This window comes from Notamacropus eugenii, chromosome X (genome assembly GCF_028372415.1).
Source record: "Notamacropus eugenii isolate mMacEug1 chromosome X, mMacEug1.pri_v2, whole genome shotgun sequence".
Taxonomy (NCBI): Eukaryota; Metazoa; Chordata; class Mammalia; order Diprotodontia; family Macropodidae; genus Notamacropus; species Notamacropus eugenii.
In genome coordinates this window covers 28,291,445-28,311,603 of record NC_092879.1, presented here as the reverse complement: position 1 = coordinate 28,311,603, position 20,159 = coordinate 28,291,445, and the positions used below count along the sequence as shown (strand labels likewise).

The window sequence follows — 20,159 nt, the reverse complement described above, 5'->3', positions numbered from 1 at the left end:
TGACCTGTAAAATGAGGGGGTAGGATCAGATGATCCCCATGGGCCTTTCTAGCTTTAAATCTCTCATTCTGCCATCTAATTTGATGTACTCAAAATTGTATATTTTGTCTTTTATGCTCTCTTCCACCACATGGCTGTTTAGGAATTCTGCTATCTATAATGGTGAATGATACAATTTTCCATTTTTCTCCAGTAGTTTTATGATGTGAATTTTTATATTTAGATCATTTATTTGAAACTTTTGTGGTTCATGGTACTAGGTGCTAGTCTAGACTTATTTTCTGCCAAACAGCTTTCCAGTTTTTTCAGCAATTCTGATTAGATAAAGGATACCTTCTTCAATAGTTGGTATTCTTATTTATTGAACGCAAGACTACTGTAAATGTTTGCTTCTAGGTCTTATCTAGCCTATTCCACTGATCTCCCTTTATCTTTTTTTTCTTAGCCAGTAGCAGATAGACTGTTTTTTATACAAATCTGTTATTTACTTTTTTTAGCATTTGTTTTTTAAAATTTTGATTTCCAAATTCTCTCCCTCTCTCTAGACTCTTAAGAAGGCAAGCAACATGTTACCCATTATGCATGCAAACTCATGCAAAACATATTTCCATATTAACCATGTTACAAAAAAGGCAAGAAAAATAAAGAAAGTGAAAAATAAGATGCTTCAGTCTGCGCTTAGAGTCCATCAGTTCTCTCTCTGGGGATGGAGCATATTTTTCCTCTTAAGTCCTTTGGACTTGTCTTGGATCCATTGTCTTGACCAGAGTAGTTAAGTCTTTCACAGATGATCATCATACAGTATTGCTGTTACTGTTGACAACATTCTCCTAAATTTTGTAGTAGTTAGTTTGGATAATTACTGCTTTATAATGTAATTTGAGACTCAGTAATGCTAAGTCAACTTTATTCTTATTTTTTCCCCTTTAATTCCCTTGATTTTCTCCACATTTGACTATTCAGTATGAATTTTGCCATTGTTTGTACCTCCTCCTACTTTTCTAGAATAATTTAGCACAACACTAAATTAACGTGGCCAGTCATGCACATTGAACATCACTTTAAATATTTCGCTCTTCCATTATCTCTGTAAATATTACTTTGGAGTTCTATTTTTGCCTTTCTGCTGTCATGGTAGGTTATGCATTTTTATAATAACTTTAAATAGATTTTCCCTTGTTGGCTTTTTAAAAAGTTATGTGCAGAAATGTTGATGATTTTTGTGGATTTATTTTGAATCTTGCTACTCTGCCGAGGCAATGAGTTGTTTTGATTAGGTTTTTTTCATTATTTTCTGGGGTTCTCTAAGTAAACCATCTGCAGATAAAGATAATTTTGCCTCTTTGCCAATGTATATTTCCTTAATATCTTGTTCTTGTCTGATATAGCTAGTATTTCTAGTTCTATGTCAAATAATAACCAAAACATGAAACAGCTTTGCTTCATTCTTGATCTCCTTGGGAATTCTTCCAGTATTTATCTATTACAAATAGTTCTGCCTCTGGATATTCACTAAATGTATTTGATCATTTAAAGGAAGCCCCTTGAATTTCTCTGGAACTTAATTTTTTTTTACACTTATTAGTTGTGTGACTTTGGGCAGGTCACTTGATCTCTGTTTGCTTTTTTTCCCCTCATCTACAAAATGGGGATAATAATAGTCCCTATCTCCCAGAACTGTTGTGAGGATCAAATGAGATGATTGTAAAGTCCTTAGCACAGTGCCTGACACATAGGAAACACTATTTAAATGTTAGCTTTTATTATCATTATTAACATATGTAAGTATTGTATTTAAAGGCTTTTTCTCATCTTTTTTTGTATTTTATTTTATTTATGGCTTTTATTGTATTTGTTAATCATGCGATTATGATAAGTTGGCATAAATACATCTTAGTCATAATGATAACTTTTGGTATGTCTTTGCTAATGTTTAATTTAACGTTTTAGCATCACAATTTATGAGTGATATCAATCTATAGTGTTTTCTCTGCTTTATCTCTTCTTGATTTAAATATCAATACCACGTATTTGTACCATGAAAGGAGCTTGACAGATTACCTTCTCCATTTTTGAGAGCCATTTACTTAGCATAGGGATTAAGTGTTCTTTATACGTTTGATAAAATTCACTTGAGGTGATACAAAATGTATCCATATAAACATCTATGGTGATTTGACAGAGAAAAGGACAGTAACTCAAAGGGTGACCAAGAGAGGATTCTTATAGGAGCTAAACCTTGAGTGAAGTTTGGGTGTCTATAAGGCAGAGGGAAAAGGTGTGGAGGCTGGAGATGAAATTTTGAGGCCATTAATTTGTCCACTGTCTGCTGGTTTTCCTCTGGGGTTTTTTCTTGGGATAATTTCTTTCCTTTCTCCTCATTTTCTGTTGTTTTACTTTGGTGCATATCTTGCTGCTTTGAAATGTTGAAGAGATATTGCGCTTAGTTGGGCCACTAGAAGTGCCAGATCTGGAATTGGAAAGGCCCGAGTTCAAATCCAACCTCAGAAACTTCCTAACTGTAGGACCTTGGGCAAGTCCCTTCATCTCTGTCTCAAACAGTTTCTTCCTCTGTAAAATGGGGATGATAATAGTACCAGCTACCTCCCAGGGTTGTCGTGAGGATGATCTTCACAGGTATTTGGAAAGCACTTAGCACAGTGTCTTGGCACATAGTAGGTGCTCTGTTCCCTTCCCTTAGCCATGGCCACTTACTTAGTCACCTTGCTGGGCTTCTAGGCAGCTCTTCCAGGTGGGGGATTAGCTTAAACCAGATGGGTGGTCCTTGGGCTAGACTGCACAGTGTGTCTTCTTCCCTGAGAGTACTTCTTGGCTGTCCTCTGTGTCCTATCTCTGCCTGCAGGTGTGTGTGACCCTGCAGTTGTCCAAGATTAGAAATTTCAGAGAAAGTGCTGAGTGGGTTTCCTCACTGAGCGGAAATCCCAAGTCCAGTCCAAAGAGGTGTTCAGTGATGGCTACTCGGGTGAAAGGAGCAGTTGGAGGAAGAGCACGGAGAATCCAGAAACCTGAATCTGAGTCCAGCCTCTGTTATAGACTGACTATATAACCTTGAGCAAATCACTCTATGAGCCTCTGTTATCCCATCTGCAAAATGAACCCATTGGATTAAGATGATTCCAAAGGTTCTTTCTGGTTAGACTCTGACATGCTGGATTCTGGGGTCTGACATTTGGTGATTGCCTGTATGACTCACTGCCCTTTCAGGTGGTTTGTTCTTGTAGTGAGGACAGATTTGAGGTAATATATCTCTGCTCTCTCAGGCAGTTGACCTTGTGACTAAGAGCAAACATTAATAAGATGACTGGCTAAGGTCAGGACCCACCTGCCCAAACATGTGGCTATGACCTGGACCAGAGGGGAGTAGGCCATGTGGTATCAGACCTGAAACAGGAACAGGCCTGAGAATAGGAGGTAGTATAAAGATTTTAGGAGGAAGTCCGGTACAGTGGAAAGAGTGTTGAATTTGAAAGCAGAAGACAAGGGTTTGAATCCTAGCCTTGTCTATGTGACCCTGGGCAAGTCCCTTCCCCTCCCTGAGTCTCACTTTCCTCCTCTGTAAAATGAGAGGGTCGGATTGGCGGACTCTAGATCGCCTCTTTTCAATCCCTTGCATTTGCTATAATTCCTCTCAAAGTGGAGAGGATATACCTTGGAAGCTGGCATTGGATTCTCAGCTTTGCCCTTTAATTTGCCTGAAGTAGCACATAGATGGTGGAGTACCGAGGCCTGGACTTGAATCCTGGCTATGCGATTTCTAGCCATTGTAAAATCCTGGACAAATCACTTCATGTGGCTAATTCAAGTCCAGATTATAAGGAACTGCAGCAGACTTTGGGCTATAAACTTTAGGAAAAATTATGGAAATGTACTGTGGCATGCTGTAGCCGGCTAGGTGGCACTGCAGTGGATAGAGTGCCAGGCCTGCAATCAGGAAGACCTGAGTTCCAATATGGCCTCAGACGCTTTCTAGCTATGTGACCCTGGGCAAGTCACTTGTCCTCTATTTGTCTCAGTTTCCTCATGTGTAAAATGACAGCCTAGAATTTAGCATAGTGCTTGGCACATAGTAGGTGCTATAGAAATGTTAGTTATTTTTATTACTTACTAGCTGTATGACTCTGGGCAAGTCACTTAACTGCTATCTGCCTCAGTTTCCTCATCTGTAAAATGGGGATAATAATAGCACCTACCTCCCAGGGTTGTTGTGAGGCTCAAATGAGATAATATTTGGAAAATACTTAGCATGGTGCCTGGCACATAGTAGGTGCTATAGAAATGAGATCTGTGGACTCTTGGGCCAGCCACTGAATGATTCTATAACTCAGAAAACTGTGCCCCAACTCTGGAAATCCCAAAGGCCTAGGAACAATTGGATGAGTTCAGATCAGGTGAGGGAGATTTCCAGACCAACTCCCATCTAGAAGCTTCCAAACCCATGTTACATTCTCCTCTGCTGAAAGCCCTGAAGAAAATCTGAAGAAGCTCAGAATCAAGTTAATGAATCAAGAGCCAAAGCAGTCATTCAGGGCCACTTGCCACCTGCCATTGGGATGGGAGGCAATGCTGAACCATGGGAAGTTGGAGGGGGCCCTGGATACCCCAAGTGCGTCATGAATTAGAAGGGTACAGATGGGATCAGACAAGAATCTCTGCCCTCAGGAAGGTACGTTTATAGGATGGCTGACTAGGTCAGGGCCCACTTGGCCTAGAGCAGTGGTGATTAGGCTGCACAGGGATCAGACCTGAGGTTTCAGTCTCTATAAATAGTCCTATGGTGTCTTCTCTGTTTGTTTTTGTTTGTTTGTTTGTTTGTTTGTTTGTTTCTTTTTATTTTTCATTTTTAACACAGTTCATTTCACATAAAACAATTCCAACTTTTGGTCAGGTGATACTTCTTTTAAAGCATTTACAATGTAGACAACAAATGATTTTTTTTTTTTAACATTAACCAACTGAGACACAAATAATAACTATGCATGTTAGTCTCACAAGCCCTTGACCTAACTGTCTCCACACTATTACTAAGAATTAAAGGATCCTAACTTATTGTTGTTAGTCTAAAGTCCTAAGCATAATAGCTTAAGTTTAGACTTAACCTCGGATGTTCCCCTAGCAACAATCTATAATTGAATAGATCTGGTATTAAGCTTACAAACCTTTTGATTATAGGAAATTGCCCCTAAGAGTAGGGACATTGCAGGGAAACAATATCTCCCCAACTTCCTGTCAATTCCAGGTAGGAGTAGATTGTCAACTTGCATTCAGTCAGGCTTAAAGTCTGCGAGGTGTCAGTGGGGAAATTGAGTCAGGAGAATCCTACCTCAGCCCACACTGAACAGCCGCTCTCCCAGCCTTCCCATGAGATCACCTTTTGCTGTTCATACCAGCATCTCACAGGCTTACTGGCATCATGGATTGGAGGCTCAGACAGCCTTTCTTGCTATCTATACCTGGAGTTAGACTCAGAAGAACAGTCAGTTAATAGTCCCATAGAATCTTAAAATAGCAAGTTCCAATAACCAGGTTTCAGATATGATTATAATTTCACATTGGCTAAGGAACATCTTTTGAGGCAAGTCTTAGGTGGCTTACATGCCTTTCTATACATGTTCTAGTTCTTGATGAAATACAATCATAAAATCAAATTTACCATTAAAACCTTAACTTTTCTATCAATGCCAAATTTTACCCGAGGTTACCTGCCTCTAGGAAACTTAGACTAACATTCTTTTCCCCAAACTAAAGTTGTCTCTGATTTAGTCTCAGTAATTAATTCAGTCAATTGTTTTAATACTAATTGCTTTTACATCACTTTATAACATGGCCAATTTTTCTCCCCATCTCTCCCCTCCCCCCACCCCCTAATACCTTGCATTCTGATTACCCTTTCCCTCAATGAGCCCTCCTTCTATCACACTCCACCCTTCCCTTATCCCCATCTTCTCTCTTTTCTTGTAGGGCAAGATAAATTTCTATACCCCATTACCTGTGTTTCTTATTTCCCAGTTATATGCAATAATAATTCTCAACATTCATTTCTAATACTTTGAATTCCAACTTCTCTCCCTCCTTCCCTCCCTACCCATCCCCACTGAGAAGGCAGGGAATTCAATACAGAGGAAATACGTGTCTTTTGCAAAAGACTTCCATAATAACCATGTTGTGTAATACTAACTATATTGCCCTCTATCCTACTCTATCCCCCCTTATTTTTCTATTCCCTCATTTGACCTTATCCCTTCCCTTATTTCTAGTTATTCCCTTCTTCCATTTGCCCTCCCTTCTATCATTTCCCTCACCCCACTTGTCACCTCCTCCCCTACTTTCCTGTAGTGTAAGATAGATTTTCATACCAAATTTAGTGAGCATGTTATTCCCTCCTTAAACTATATGTGGAGAGAGTAGCTTCATTTTTCCCCTCTCCCCTTCTCCCTTTTCTCCTCCATTAAACAAGATTTTTCTTATCTCTTTTATGAGTTATAGCCTGCCTCATTCCATTTCTCCCTTTCTTCTCCCAGTATTTTCCTCCCTTACCCCTTAATTTTTATTTAATTTTTTTTTGTGGATATCATCTTTTCTGATTCAACATTACCTATACTCTCTGTCTATGTGTGTGTGTGTGTGTGTGTGTGTGTGTGTGTGTGTGTGTGTGTATGTACAATCCCTCCACCTACCCAAATAATGAGAAAAGTTTCAAGAGTTACAAATATTGTCTTTCCATGTAGGAATGTAAACAGTTCAACTTTACTAAGTCCCTTATGACTTCTCTTTGCTGTTCACCTTTTCATGCTTCTCTTCATTCTTGTGTTTGAAAGTCACATTTTCTCTTCATTTCTGGTCTTTTCATCATGAATGCTTGAAAGTCCTCTGTTTCATTGAATGACCATTTATTCCCTTGAAGTATTATACTCAGTTTTGCTGGGTAGGTGATTCTTGTTTTTAATCCCAGTTCCTTTGACTTCTGGAATATCCTATTCCAAGCCCTTCGATCCCTTAATGTTGGAGCTGCCAGATCCTATGTTATCCTGATTGTATTTCCACAACACTCAAATTGTTTCTTTCTAGCTGCTTGCAGTATTTTCTCCTTGACCTGGGAACTCTGAAATTTGGCCACAATATTCCTAGGAGTTTCTGTCTTCGGGTCTCTTTCAGGAGGTGATTGGTGGATTCTTTTAATATTTATTTTGCCCCCTGGTTCTAGAATATCAGGACAGTTTTCCTTGATAATTTCATAGAAGATAATGTCTAGGCTCTTTTTTTGATCATGGCTTTTAGGTAGTCTCATAATTTTAAAATTGTCTTTCCTGGATCTATTTTCCAGGTCAGTTGTTTTTCCAGTGAGATGTTTCACATTATCTTCTATTTTTACAAACTTTTGGTTTTGTTTTTTAACTGCTTGGTTTATCTCATAGTCATTTATTTCCCTGAACTCAATTCTCTCTTTCAAAGAACTGTTTTGTTCAGTGAGCTTTTGAACCTTCTCTTCCATTTGGCTAATTCTGCTTTTTAAAGCCTCCCTCTCCTCATTGGCTTTTTGGACCTCTTTTTCCAATTGAGTTAGCCTCTTTTTAAAGGTGTTATTTTCTTCAGCATTTTTTTGGTTCTCTTTTAGCAAACTGCTAACTCGCTCTTCAAGTTCTTCTATTGTCTAAACCCAGTTTAAGTTCACTTTAGAGGCCCTGGAGGCAGGGGCCTTGACTTCCTGTGACAGTGTGCCTTGTTCTTCCTCATTTGAAAGGATGGGAGGAGACACCTGTTAACCAAGAAAGTAACCTTCTGTAATCTTAATTTTTTCCCTTTTTTGGGCATTTTCCCAGCCAGTTACTTGACTTCTGAATCCTTTGTCAAGAAGATGGTCCTGTTGCCCCTCCTCTTCCCAGTATCACGTTCAAGGCTGAGATTCAACTCAGCTGCTCAATTCCCTGAGGATTTGTTTGGGGGCAGGGCCACCACCGAGGGCCGACGTTTAGATCAGCTGCTCCCTATTGCCAGAGGCTTTAAGCTGAGTTGCCTGGACAATAGACCCAGGTTGCTTCCTGGCTACTGTAGCTGCCTACAGTCTGCTGCTGTTGTTCCTGCCGTTGCCTGGGGCTAGTGCTGGAGGAACCCACTCCCCTCTCACCCAGCTGGGAAAGCCCTCTCACACTGACCTTTGGAGCTTTCTTTGTCGCTTGTGGGTTGAAGGATCTGGGAACCCTCCCTGCTGGGAATTCTGCCCTGGAAGTCTGTTCAGATCCTGTTCCTCCCAGTGCCACGTGACCAGGGCTGGGCTCCACTCCGCTCAGCGTCCCGTGAGATAGACCTTTCCTGTCAGCCTTCCAGGTTACCCTTGGCTGGAAAACTCTTTCACTCTGTTGTTCTGTGACTTCTGCTGCTCTAGAATTTGTTGAGAGTCGTTTTTTACAGGTATTTTGTGGGCTTTGGGGGAAGCACTAGAGTATATGCATCTTTTTGCTCCACCATCTTGGCTCTGCCTCAGTCCAGTGGCTTCTTACCCATCCTAGACTAGCCTTATCTGGGACTGGATAGTGCCAGGAGAGGTTAGTGGCAGGTGGTGGGGAGATCTTGGCAGGGGCAGTTCTATAATATTCTCTGAAGCCAACAGAACAGCACATGTGAAAGGAACAGTCAGGAAAATATGAGATTCAGGAAAGTTATAAACTTGAAATGAACAGTACCAGGGGTGGGGAACCTGCGGCCTCGAGGCCACTTGTGGCCCTCTCAGTTCTCAAGTGTAGTCCTTTGATTGAATCCAAACTTCACAGAACAAATCTCCTTCATAAAAGGATTTGTTCTGTAAAACTTGGACTCAGTCAAAAGGCCACACTTGAGGACCTAGAAGGCCACATGTGGCCTCAAGGCTGCAGGTTTCCCACCCCTAAAGTCTAGACTGTATATTTTAATTCCCCTATTCTGCTCTGCACTTAACTACATTCTAGTCATTAGACTCAACTTGGCATCAAGGAAGACCTGAGTTCCAATTCTGCCTTTTAGTACTTAGATCACCTTGGGAAAGTCCCTAAATCTCTCTGAGTCTCCATCATCTCCGTCATCAGTGGGGATAATAATGATAGGTCCTGTGTCCCAGAGTTGTTATGACATTCAAAGAAGAACTTGTGTGTAAAAAGAAATGTAGATGTGTTGGCTATATTATCATTCCTGCCCACTGTAGCTGCCTGCTACATCAAGGGGTGGAGGGAGAGGCTGACCATATAGAGATATATTATCATCATAGGGTTATAGATTTAATTCTGGAAGGGACATCTGGTTCAACCCTGTCATTTTACAGAAGAGGAAACTGAGTTCCAGGGAGGGGGGAGGGACTTGCCCAGGGCCACACAGAGGATCTTAGATCTAGAGCTGGAACAGACCTCTGAGGCCATCAAGTCTAAGCCCCTTATTTTACAGGAAAGGAAACTGAGGCATGGAGGGGAAGTGATTCCCCCAGGGTCATATAAGTTGACAGTAGTAGAGCTGAGATTCAAACTCAGGTCCTCTGACTCTAAATCCAGTGCCCAGTCTACAGCACCACACTCTTTCAGCATTATTTATTGTTGCCATCCTTTTTATTGATCATGTCTGTGTAGAAGCCAGGGAAACCAGTGAGAGTCTTTTCTCTTCAGACCTCACATTATAGAGGGAAGAGCACTAGGCAGAGTCCGAGGATCTCTTTTTGATTCCGGGCCAAACCTGAATGTGATCTTAGGTAAGTCACTGGCTTCTCTGTCTGTCTCCTCTTCTGGAAAATAAGACCACTAGATTCTATGGTTTGCCAGGCTGCTTTCTCTTTCTAAAATTTTCTGACAAATCCAAGGGCTGCTTGGTAGCTCTGTGGATAGAGCACCAGGCCTGGAGTCTGGAATATCTTAGTTCAAATCCGACCTCAGGCACTTACTAAACGTGTGACCTTGGGCATATCACTTGACCTCTGTTTGCCTCAACTTCTTCAAATATAAAATGGGGAAAATCATGGCCTATAACTCCCAGGATTATTATGAAGGTCAAATTACATGGTAATTGTAAAGTCTTTAGCACAGTACCTGGCAAAATAATGTGTTTTTTTTCATTATTTTGTGGGGTTCTCTAAGTAAACCATCTGCAGATAAAGATAATTTTGCCTCTTTGCCAATGTATAAACACTAGCTATTTATATTATTGATACAATATTTCCAAAGTCAAAAGAGATAGGCTTATAATAGAGCATAATTTACTTGCAAAGTTGAGTACTAGCCTACAGGGAAAAATGACCCTGCAGTAGAATAGCGTACTTTCAAGCATTTTTTTATTGAAAAGATTAGAGCTAAGTAGGAACTTTGAAAACCAAATATGAACCTAGAGAAATCTAGAAAGGCAAACTTATTTGAACAGTTGGGTAGAATTAGCATTCTAATGAGGGGAAAGAAACATGTGTCCCTACAGAATCTTCATGCCTTCAAAGAGTATTGAGGGAGTTAAGTAAAAAAGACAGAGGTCCTTGGGGGTAGATTGGTTCTGAGGATTTGAGGAGGAAAAACAGGAGGGGGAATTAGGAGGAAGAAGAGGAGAAACAAAGATGGCAGAAGGGCTGAGGGGAATGGGTGTCAGATAAACCTCACTTCTAGCCTAAGCATGCAAAAGAGGGTTGAATACAAATACACTCTTCAAACCGTACTAGGACTTTGGGGATAGCCTGTACATCAGATTCAACAGGGAAACAATTGAGGCTGGGGTTGGGGGAGAAGAGTTAAGTGGGAACATAATACCTGATCGTGAAGGGGATGATTAAAAATAGAAAAAGAAAAAAAATAGAATCAGATAGGGGTAGGGACCAAACAAACTGGCATATGAATGTCGTGGAATAATATTATACGGTAAGAAATAATGGAAAGAGATGATTTCAGAGAATCTTGGGTAGTAGGAATCAGTGCAGAGTGAAGTGGAAAAAACCAGAACATAGTAAAGAAAGCACAACCTTGAAAGCTGTAAGACCTTTGATCAGTGTGTTGAGCAACCACTATTCTACCTCCTGAGAAAGAGATGGCGTACCTTTGAACATGACCACTGTGGGGGTTTGTTTGGTTTGAATATGCTTATCTGTTACAAGGGTTTGGTTTTTCTTTTAATGGGGGTGGTGTAAAAAGTTCAAGAGACATAGTTTCTGGGTAATTAATCATTTTATTAATTATTGCTAGTGGATAATTAATAAAAGGAGTGAGTGGCACTGTCAAATGACAGATTCCCCATGGAAGCCACTCATTGCTTATATGCCTTTGGAAGAGTGGGTATTCTAACTGGTTAACAAGTAATGAGAGAATGAATGTTATAATGAGAGACCTATTCTAATGAGGGCCTGGGGACTGATTTTGATCACTCTTAGAAGAAGATCACTCCAGCCTCAAGCAATCTAGATAAAGGATTTGCCCTGCTTCTCTTCATTCCGCCCCGCCCCGCCCCCCCCCCCCCCCCCCCACACACACACACGGTGCCTGAGTCCACCTGAGTGGAACACAATGGGCCAGAATTCACCTTAGATTAAATTTTTTGTAATATTTTCTAGTTGGGCAGGGCCTCCTACCCAGGACTAAAAAGCAGGTACCCTGGAAATTTGGGCAATCTCATCCATCAGCAATGTCCTTCAGAGACTTAATAGGGCCATCTAGGTGGTGCAGTGGATAGAGCACCAGAGCAGGAGTCAGGAGGACCTGAGTTCAAATCTCACCTCAGACACTTGACACTCACTAGCTGTGTGACCTTGGGCAAGTCACAACCCCAGTTGCCTCATCCTGGATCATCTCCAGTCATCCTGAGGAATATCTGGTCACTGGATTCAGATGGCTCTGGAGGAGAAGTGAGGCTAGTGACCTGCACATTCTTCCCTCACTCAAAACAAAGTCAAGTGCAAGCCATGTCATTATTTCTCTGATGGCATGGTCTTCTTTGGCAACAAAGGACAAACACACACAGTCTACAGGTTTCTTGTTTCTGAGTGAGGAAATAAAAAGGGGAAAACTTCAATTCTAATTTAATAATTGATTATTAATATAAGAGAGAAATAATCATCTTCCTCAGTGGGGATGGGGTGGGGAAGTGAGGGTTCAGAAATATTGTCAAAAAGGGAGAATCGCTAACATTTTTAACAAATGTACAGAACTAAAGAAAATACAGAAGGAAACCTGGACAGTTTTGAAAGCCATGTGCAGAATTTATTATATACTTAGTATGAAATGGAGACTTCTGGTTTCATATAGGATCATCTTTTTAGGTCCCCAGAGATGTCCTTTTTTGTCTAGGGGCTGCATCTGTGATGGAGGCCTTGGGGCCTGGGGCCTGGTGATTTTTAGGAGTTGTGATTGTGTCAAAGTGGGCACACTGGCTTCTGTCCTGAGACATGGTACTACCTCCATTACAACCTAAATTTTCCAGAACTGCTGAATTCTGACTGGTTCCTGTCCTTATGACACCCCAGAGACAGGAAAGAGGCTCTTTTTAAAATGAAGACATCACAGAATGGCAGAATGAGAAGGAGCCCTGGAATGTAGAATCTACACGATCACTTGCAGACCAGCTGCTGACTTGCATTGATAGGAGGGGTTTCCTCGTCTGGGAATTCCCTGTACTAGCGAAATTACAGGCTGCAAGTATTGTCAACACCTTCTAAACGTTGGGGTCCTGTAGAACCACCCCTACCCCCTAGTCGATTCTATGTAGGAAATGACAGGAGAGGAAATGTCTTTGTGGAAGGGGTGGGGGGAGAGGCCAACCACATAGATATTATCTTTATTGTCTCGAAATATGAGGAACCAAAAATGTTGACATTTGGACAAACCAGTTTTGGTGTAAGGGCAGGGGTAGCGAGTGTGGCCAAGAAGGAGGAAGAACTTCAGTCTGGAGAGTCCAAAGAAAGATCTATCTGAGTTTGAGACCTGGCTTGAACCCTTCGTAGCTTTGTGACCCTTCTCTGAGCCATGTTCCCTCTGGGAAATGGGTGGCCCACCTCACAGGATTATCATAAAGATCTCTAAAATTTTATTATCATCTTCAGCCAGCCAACCAACCAACCAACCAGGTGTTGCTGTAGTCCTTCCTAAGTGCCAAGAGCTAGGAATAAAAAGAAAAAGTCCCTGCCCTCAGGGAACTTAATAAGGGGAGGGAGAGACACCATCTCTAAATCATAATATACAAGATACACATAGTGTAGATAGAAGGGAACCTTAGAGAAAAGAGGCCTGAGCAGTTGATGGGACCAGGAAAGGCCTCTTGGAGGAGGCCGAGTGGTAAAAGAAGCCAAGGAATCTGAGTTGGAGGTTTGGTGGGACAGTATTCAAGCGACGGGGACCAGCTAGTGCAGAAGTGGAAATGGAGTGTTGTTATTGCTACTGTTATAGCTGTTACTGAGAGATCGATTCATTTATTTATTATTATTTGGGGCTGGGGATTAAGAACTTTCAGATGAGGAAGATCTCCACCAAGTCAGGTCAGCAACCCCTCTTCTGCATCTTCTAGGCTTAGCTGCTGCCTGGGCCCTCAGTAGGGCCCAGGATCCCGCAGCCAAGATGAGTCAGAGGGAAGACTTGGACCCAGATCTTAACTCCAAGGCTTGATTCTATCCACTGCACCCTCCATTCCAGCATGTTGCCTGTCTCTTATTTTTATTAATGTGTTACCTTATCATGGGGCAGCTAGGTGGCATTGCAGTGGATAGAGCGCTGGGCCTAGAGTCAGAAAGACCCAAGTTCAAATATGGCTGTACGACTCTGGGCAAGTCACTTCACCCTATTTGCTTTAGTTTCCTCATCTGTCAGATGAGATGGACAAGGAAATGGCAAACCCTTCCAGTATCTTTGTCAAGAAAACTCCAAATGGGGTCATAAAGAATCAGACCTGACTGAAATGACTGAACAAGAAATTATCTTATCATGGGTTGGTGATGACTCTGGGGACTCAATAGCTGTATCTAGAGAGTGTAAACTCTGGTAGGTCCCACCAAGCTTGCAAGACTTCATGTATGGTGGAATGTCTGTTGTCCAAGGACCAGGTCAACTCAGTTCTGAGAGGCTTATTACAAGATTGGCCACTGGGTAATGATTCGGGTTGAGGGGGCAACAAACCCTCCCCTGACTGCTAGTGCTCCCCCCCAGTTATATTTGTAGGGTAACTCCCTTGATGGAATGTAAGCTCCTTGTTTTGTCTTTGTATCTATCCCCGGTTCCCAGCACAGTGCCTGACATACAGTAGATGCTTAATAAATGCTTGTTGATCAATTGATTTGTGTAGCAGGGCCCAGTCCAGCCCTGCTACCCAAAAATGATGAAATTTTAGTTATTTGAAGTGTTTGTAGTCAGGAGACCTGGGTTTAGATCTTGGCTCTGAAAATGACTGGCTATGTGGAAGGAAGGAGGGGAGGAAGGAAAGATCCTGACTCTCCTACCCTCCCCCCCTTCACTGGGTTGGAGGGGCACGGCAGCCCTTTTTCAACTTATAGAAAAGGAACTTCTGTTATTTATTACTCAGTTGCCTTGGGATTCTCAGTACCTTTGAGTTGCTATCTCTTGAATAAACCATCTTAAAGTTGTTGAACTTTGCTATGTTATGTTGATGACTATGGAGAAACCATTGAAGCTCCAGGTCCATCAAGACCAACCTCCCCATTTTACAGAGAGGGAAACTGAGGCCCAGGTTGGAGAAGTGACTGGCCACCCCCAGGATCATGTGCTCTGTGAGTGGCAGATCTGGGATTCAAACTTAGCTATGGTGATTTGAAGTTCAGTGAAAAGCATGTTATTCACAAGCCTATTTGACTAAGTGCATCTGTATATAAGTATGGTCAGGGCGAGAACCATTGAGTTTTGGAGCTAGTGCTGATTTGAGAAGCATTGCAGCCTCATCTTTCCAAAGGGGTGCCAATGGTGGTAACACTACTCATTGCCTGCAGACCTGACAGTGATTCCCATTTCCCTTTGTGTCCTCCTTTTCTAGATGAAACCCTTAATGGCCCCATCACTGACAGCCTGGAAAGTTCCAGACCGCTGCCTCACCACAAGTTGCCTCTGCAGAGGAGTGGGGAACCCGAGCCGGGGAGAAAATCCCCACTTAGGCCCAGTTCTGATGGCAAGTTGGAGCCGTGCCCAGAGGTGGACGTGGGCAAGCTGGTGTCCAGGCTGCAGGATGGAGGACCCAAGCCCCCCGCCAAAGTGGCCAATGGTCTGATGATGGGGCCAGGGCCTGCAAGGGTCCCCTCTCTTCATGTAAAAAGGCCAGCACCCAGGCCTCTGGCTCACAGCAAGGAGGGTAAGTGTGCACTTTGGGGTGGGAATGGGGATAGGGGATGTTCCATGACCCAAAATGGAGGCAAACCATTACCTTTCCTATGCTTCATGAATGTGAAGACCCTCAGGGTTGCTGTTCTAAAGAGAAACAGTTACCATTGACATTCCCTCTAAATTCACTCAAAGCCAGGAGGGCCCAAAATAAAGCCATTAAGTGAAGCTTGGGCAGTGACTTATTGTGGTTCAATCTATGAGCTTCAGAGTGAACTGGGTTTAAGGTTGAAAGAGAGAGAGAGAGAGAGAGAGAGAGAGAGAGAGAGAGAGAGAGAGAGAGAGAGAGAGAGAGAGACGAAATGAATGTGCCACCAGGATTACACTGAAGTCAGTGAAATTTGAAGTTAACTGGAAGTGACACTTTGGAGGAAATCAAGAAAAGTTGGTTCTACAACCCTCTGTTTTCTAACTTAATGGAAGGAAGGGAAAAACCTGAGCTGTGCTCAGCAAGACTTTGGGTTTCTGAGGACATTGTAAAATGAAAATGTTGCTGTCTCTATGAAAATGTGAGGTGGACCCCAACATTTACAGAGACATGTTAGAAGGACAGATCCAAGGCCCTGGCCAGCCAAACTCAGGGTTCCCCTCCTAGCATAACCTTAAGAAATGGTATCTCTACTAAAACCCTGGGGCTGCTAGGTGGCGCTGCAGTGGATAGATTACTGGGCCCGGGGTTAGGAAGACCTGACTTCAAATTTGGCCTCGGACACATTCTAACTATGTGACCCTGGGCAAGTCACTTCACCCTGTTTACCTCAGCTGCTCATCTGGAAAATGAGCTGGAGAAGGAAATGGCAAACCACACCAAAAGAACTCCAAATGGGATCACAGAGAGACAGACATGACTGAAAATGACTGAGCAACTACAACTCACCTGTAGCGCTTCCCTCTGGCTATTGAAGGCTCAGGGACAGAGTACATGTGTCTGTCATCCGATGACCAGTAGAGTCAAGTTTCAAGATGGAGGTCACTAATGGGAAGGATTATTTTGGCCCCAAAGTGGCTCATTCACCTATTTGCCGAGGTATACAGAGGAAGCCTATATCATGCAAATCTTGGCCCTTGGAAAATATTGAAGTATATATCTAGAAGCCAGGAATGTACTTTGCCCCTGGCCTCAACAAACGACACAGGCCTTGCCAACCGGATCCTTTGTAACTGCATCCTTTTCTCTTGTTAAGATGGAAGAGATCAAACATCTTGATGAGACTTTTGTGTGGCTGGGGAGCTAGGAACACCTATTTCTCCTCCCTGAAATAGGGTATGTTTTGCTAAGAGCCAGACCAGAACATCAGGCCAGTTCAACACTGATGGCCCCCCAGTGACTTTGTTTTTTCTATTGATCGCCTCAGTTGCTAGTCTCAGGTGGTGCTAGGCTCTTCATTGCTTCTCTTCCCCTTTCTCAGATGACCCCGGGTACTGTCACATGAACTGTGAAAGAAGGGGCTAAGTGAATCCCAACACTGAGCTGACCCCTTCCACCACCACCCCCAAGCCCTCGGCAAGACAGACTCAAGAGCTTTGAATCAAAACAGTCTGGCCCTGCCATTAGTAAGAGGCCTAGAATTACCACCCACTTGGCAATACTCAAGGGTCTCCAGGGTTTTCCAATGGCAAGGTGGAATGGAGGAAGGAGCTAAGTGATGTTTTGGTTGCAGTCATGAAAAGCTTAGCCTTGAATATCTTCACCATAGCCCATCTCCACATGGCTAGCTTTGGGGGGAATGGATGAAAAGGCCTCATCAACATTGAAGATGGGTTTCTATGAAGACCCCTGTTTCCAAGCTGCTGTCTCTTCACTTTAGCCTACTGAGGCTGCACAGTCACCTAAGTGGCCTGGCCAGGAATGAGGTAGGGTTTAGTTCCCTCAACCTGCTGCTTCATGTCTTCCCACCAGCATGATCGGATGGGATTTGGGAGATAGTATTCAATTGGCTTGGATGATTTGGGATCATAGAGTTTAGTGCTGGAGGGAACCTTAGAGATCAGAGAATTCAAGCTCCTCATTTGCCTGAGCTGGAAATTGAGGCCCACAGAGAAGAAATAACTTGTTCAAGACCACACAACTAGAAAGGAGCTAACCCAGTATTCAGACACAGGTTCTCTAACACCAAGTCCACCTCTCTTCCTACCATGTCACACTGCCCAAGGTCTCCATAATTGGATTCCTTCCTCTAAAATTCTGGTATCTGCAAATCATGCCTGGGAATGGTTTTAATTTCCCCTGCTTCTAACTGATCTTTCTAAACTTAGCTCATTTTCCTCGTCAGATTTATAATGCCTTTCTCTCTTCCTTTCTTTGGATGCTAGCTAGGGTCAGAGATTTTGAGCTGTCAGGGCCCTCAGAGGCCAGCTAGACTAACTCCCCTCATTTATGGAGGAGGAAACTGAGGCCAGGGAGGGGAAGAGACTTGGTTAAGATGACACAATAAGATCAGAGATCTAGAGCTAAAAGAGGCCATTGAGTCTACTCCCTATTTTGTAGAGGAAGAAACTGAGGTCTAAAGAGATATTGTCAGTGGAGCACCATCACCCCTTCCTCTGCAGCCAAGTGGAATGGGAGAATAACCCCCAGACCAAGAGATTTGGGCACTAGTTCTGGTCCTACTTCTTATGTGTCTTGGGGCAAGTCTATTTCTTTCTTTAGACCTCAGTTTCCTCATCTGTAAGATGAGGTTGTGGGACTAGGTGGCTTCTAAGGACTAAACAGTCCTCTAGTGCAAGGGCCTCCATCAGCTTCTCTACAGAAGGATGATCTTCCCCAGTGCTGGTAGCAGACACTCTGATGTCTGAGGCAAAAAGGCCTTAATGTTGTCACCACATATTCATTGAGCATGTCATCCACCACTGGTGCTGTGCTAGGTGGCCATGGGAGTCATGGCTCTTGCCCTTATTGCCTAGGTGAGGTGAGTGTCAATACTTGGATAGTTCTTGACCTAGTTGGTGTGGCTACTCTCCCCCTAAAAGGGGCCCTTCCTCTTTTCCTCTCTTTCCATCCTGTGGGTCCTTCTCGGAATTTATTCCAAGAATCTAGATCTAGAACTAGACCTTGGAGGCCATCATTTTTCTATGAGAGAAGCTGAGACCCAGGGACAGGAAATGACTTGCCCAAGGTCTCATAGGCACTGGATGGCAGAGCCAGGTTTAAAACTTAGTTCTGAGGGAACACTCAATATATTGTCTGCTTCTCCTGATAGAGGATTTCCCCAACTCTGTAGACCTTCCTTTGTCATGTTGTATGGATACTGAGACCATCTGTCATCCCTCCCTCTTGTTACATTGCCAACCCACTTCCCTTTCTGGTTAAGGGATACCTTCCATTGTGCATATAATCAGATTCTTTTGTATATACATGCATAGCAAATGCTTTTCATTCATATACAAAAGAGGAAAGTGTCCCAACTTTTGTTCCTCTAGACAAACAGGGGGAGGACATGCCAGTGTGGGTGAGAGTTAGCAGAGAAGGAAGGACTGGGGCCGGCACTGAAAGATGGAGAGGATGTGATAATCACCCTATTACAGCAATCATTCCTCCCTCTCTCCCAACAACTTGGCTTCAACCGAGAGATGAAAATCTCTTTTTGGGCAGTCTGTACTGTATGTTTCCAGGACTCAAAGCTTCTCTGTTCTTGCAGAATGTTGAAGAAGAACCTTCCCATCCTCCCCTTCCAAATCTTCCCCAGCATCTTCTTTAGGCCTCTGCTACTCTAGTTCTTGGCCTAGATTTTGGGAAAGTTAATACCAGAAAGTGGAAAGAATTGGCAGGACCTGGGTTTGCATTTGAGTTCTGCTGCTTCCTGGCTTTAGGCAGGCCTTACTTTCCTCCTCTGTAAAATGAGGGTTATTAGACTATAGATGGTTTCTAATACCCTCTAAGAATCTGATCATATTCTCAGCCCTTTGATTCTGTGAACGCAACCTCAGCCCAATGGTCCATTTTTATCTCTTGCCACTGCATGCCAGGCATCTCCTCCAGCCCAAAGTTCTGTTATTCTCCCTTCTCTTCGTGAAGTAGTAGTGTTTCAGCAGGATGAGGATCAAGGCCCAGAGGAGTTAAGTAACTTGACCAAGGTCACACAGCTAATGAGTGGTGCAGTGGGGACTAAAACCCAAGACTTTCTCTGATATGATACTTCCTTCCCTAGTACTTCTCGTGGAGCAAGGGTCTTCACTCTTGTGGCCTGTCCCAGTGTTCCAGAAGCTTCTCCTTTTCCCCAACCACAGACCTCCTCCTCCACCCTTCATGAAACCACACCTTCAGCCAGCTCTCTCTCTTAGCAATTAATTGTCCCCATGGAACAATTCAGTGGTCTGCTCTGGGAAAGCATGAAAACCAGCCATGGTGGATTGTTAAAACATAATGAGTCTAAATGAGGAAATGTGGCTAATGGACAGTTAGTACGAGCCATTATTGAAAGAGCTCATGTTCTCCTAAATACTCCAAACTTAGCTGCATTAGTTGCTCAGGTGGAGGGAGCTCTGAGGGCTGCCTTGATGAGTTAGTTAGGGCAGTTACCCTTCTCCCTGGTCTTCAAAGTAGGCCTTTTGGCTGCTGCCCTGCTCTCTGCCCTCTCTGCTCAAACCAGCAGCGCCATTAAGTGAGACTCTTGGACTCCCTCCACCCCCCAGAGGAGACAGGAAGTACTAAACTGGGGGCTGTCAAAAAGCTTGGCTCCCAGCAACCTCTAGGAACCATGGCAGGGTCTCAGGCCTGCCTTTCTTTGTGTCCACATGCCTTCCTGCCTTTGTAGCCTACACAGGACACTGTCTGGCCTGAGTCCCTGGCTCACAAGTTTCATACACATCTCTCTCTGCCCAAGTGACTAATGAGAGATATTG

The 20,159-nt window shown here is 43.2% G+C and overlaps 1 protein-coding gene across 1 annotated transcript in view; it reads left to right on the top strand.

Moving 5' to 3' along the window:
- Positions 1-20,159, top strand: part of OPHN1 (oligophrenin 1) — a 292,555-nt gene that overhangs the window by 261,044 nt on the left and 11,352 nt on the right. Inside the window, exon 20 of the mRNA XM_072626106.1 lies at positions 14,977-15,288. Coding sequence (XP_072482207.1) covers positions 14,977-15,288 — 312 coding nt within the window. The remainder of the gene's footprint in view (positions 1-14,976; positions 15,289-20,159) is intronic.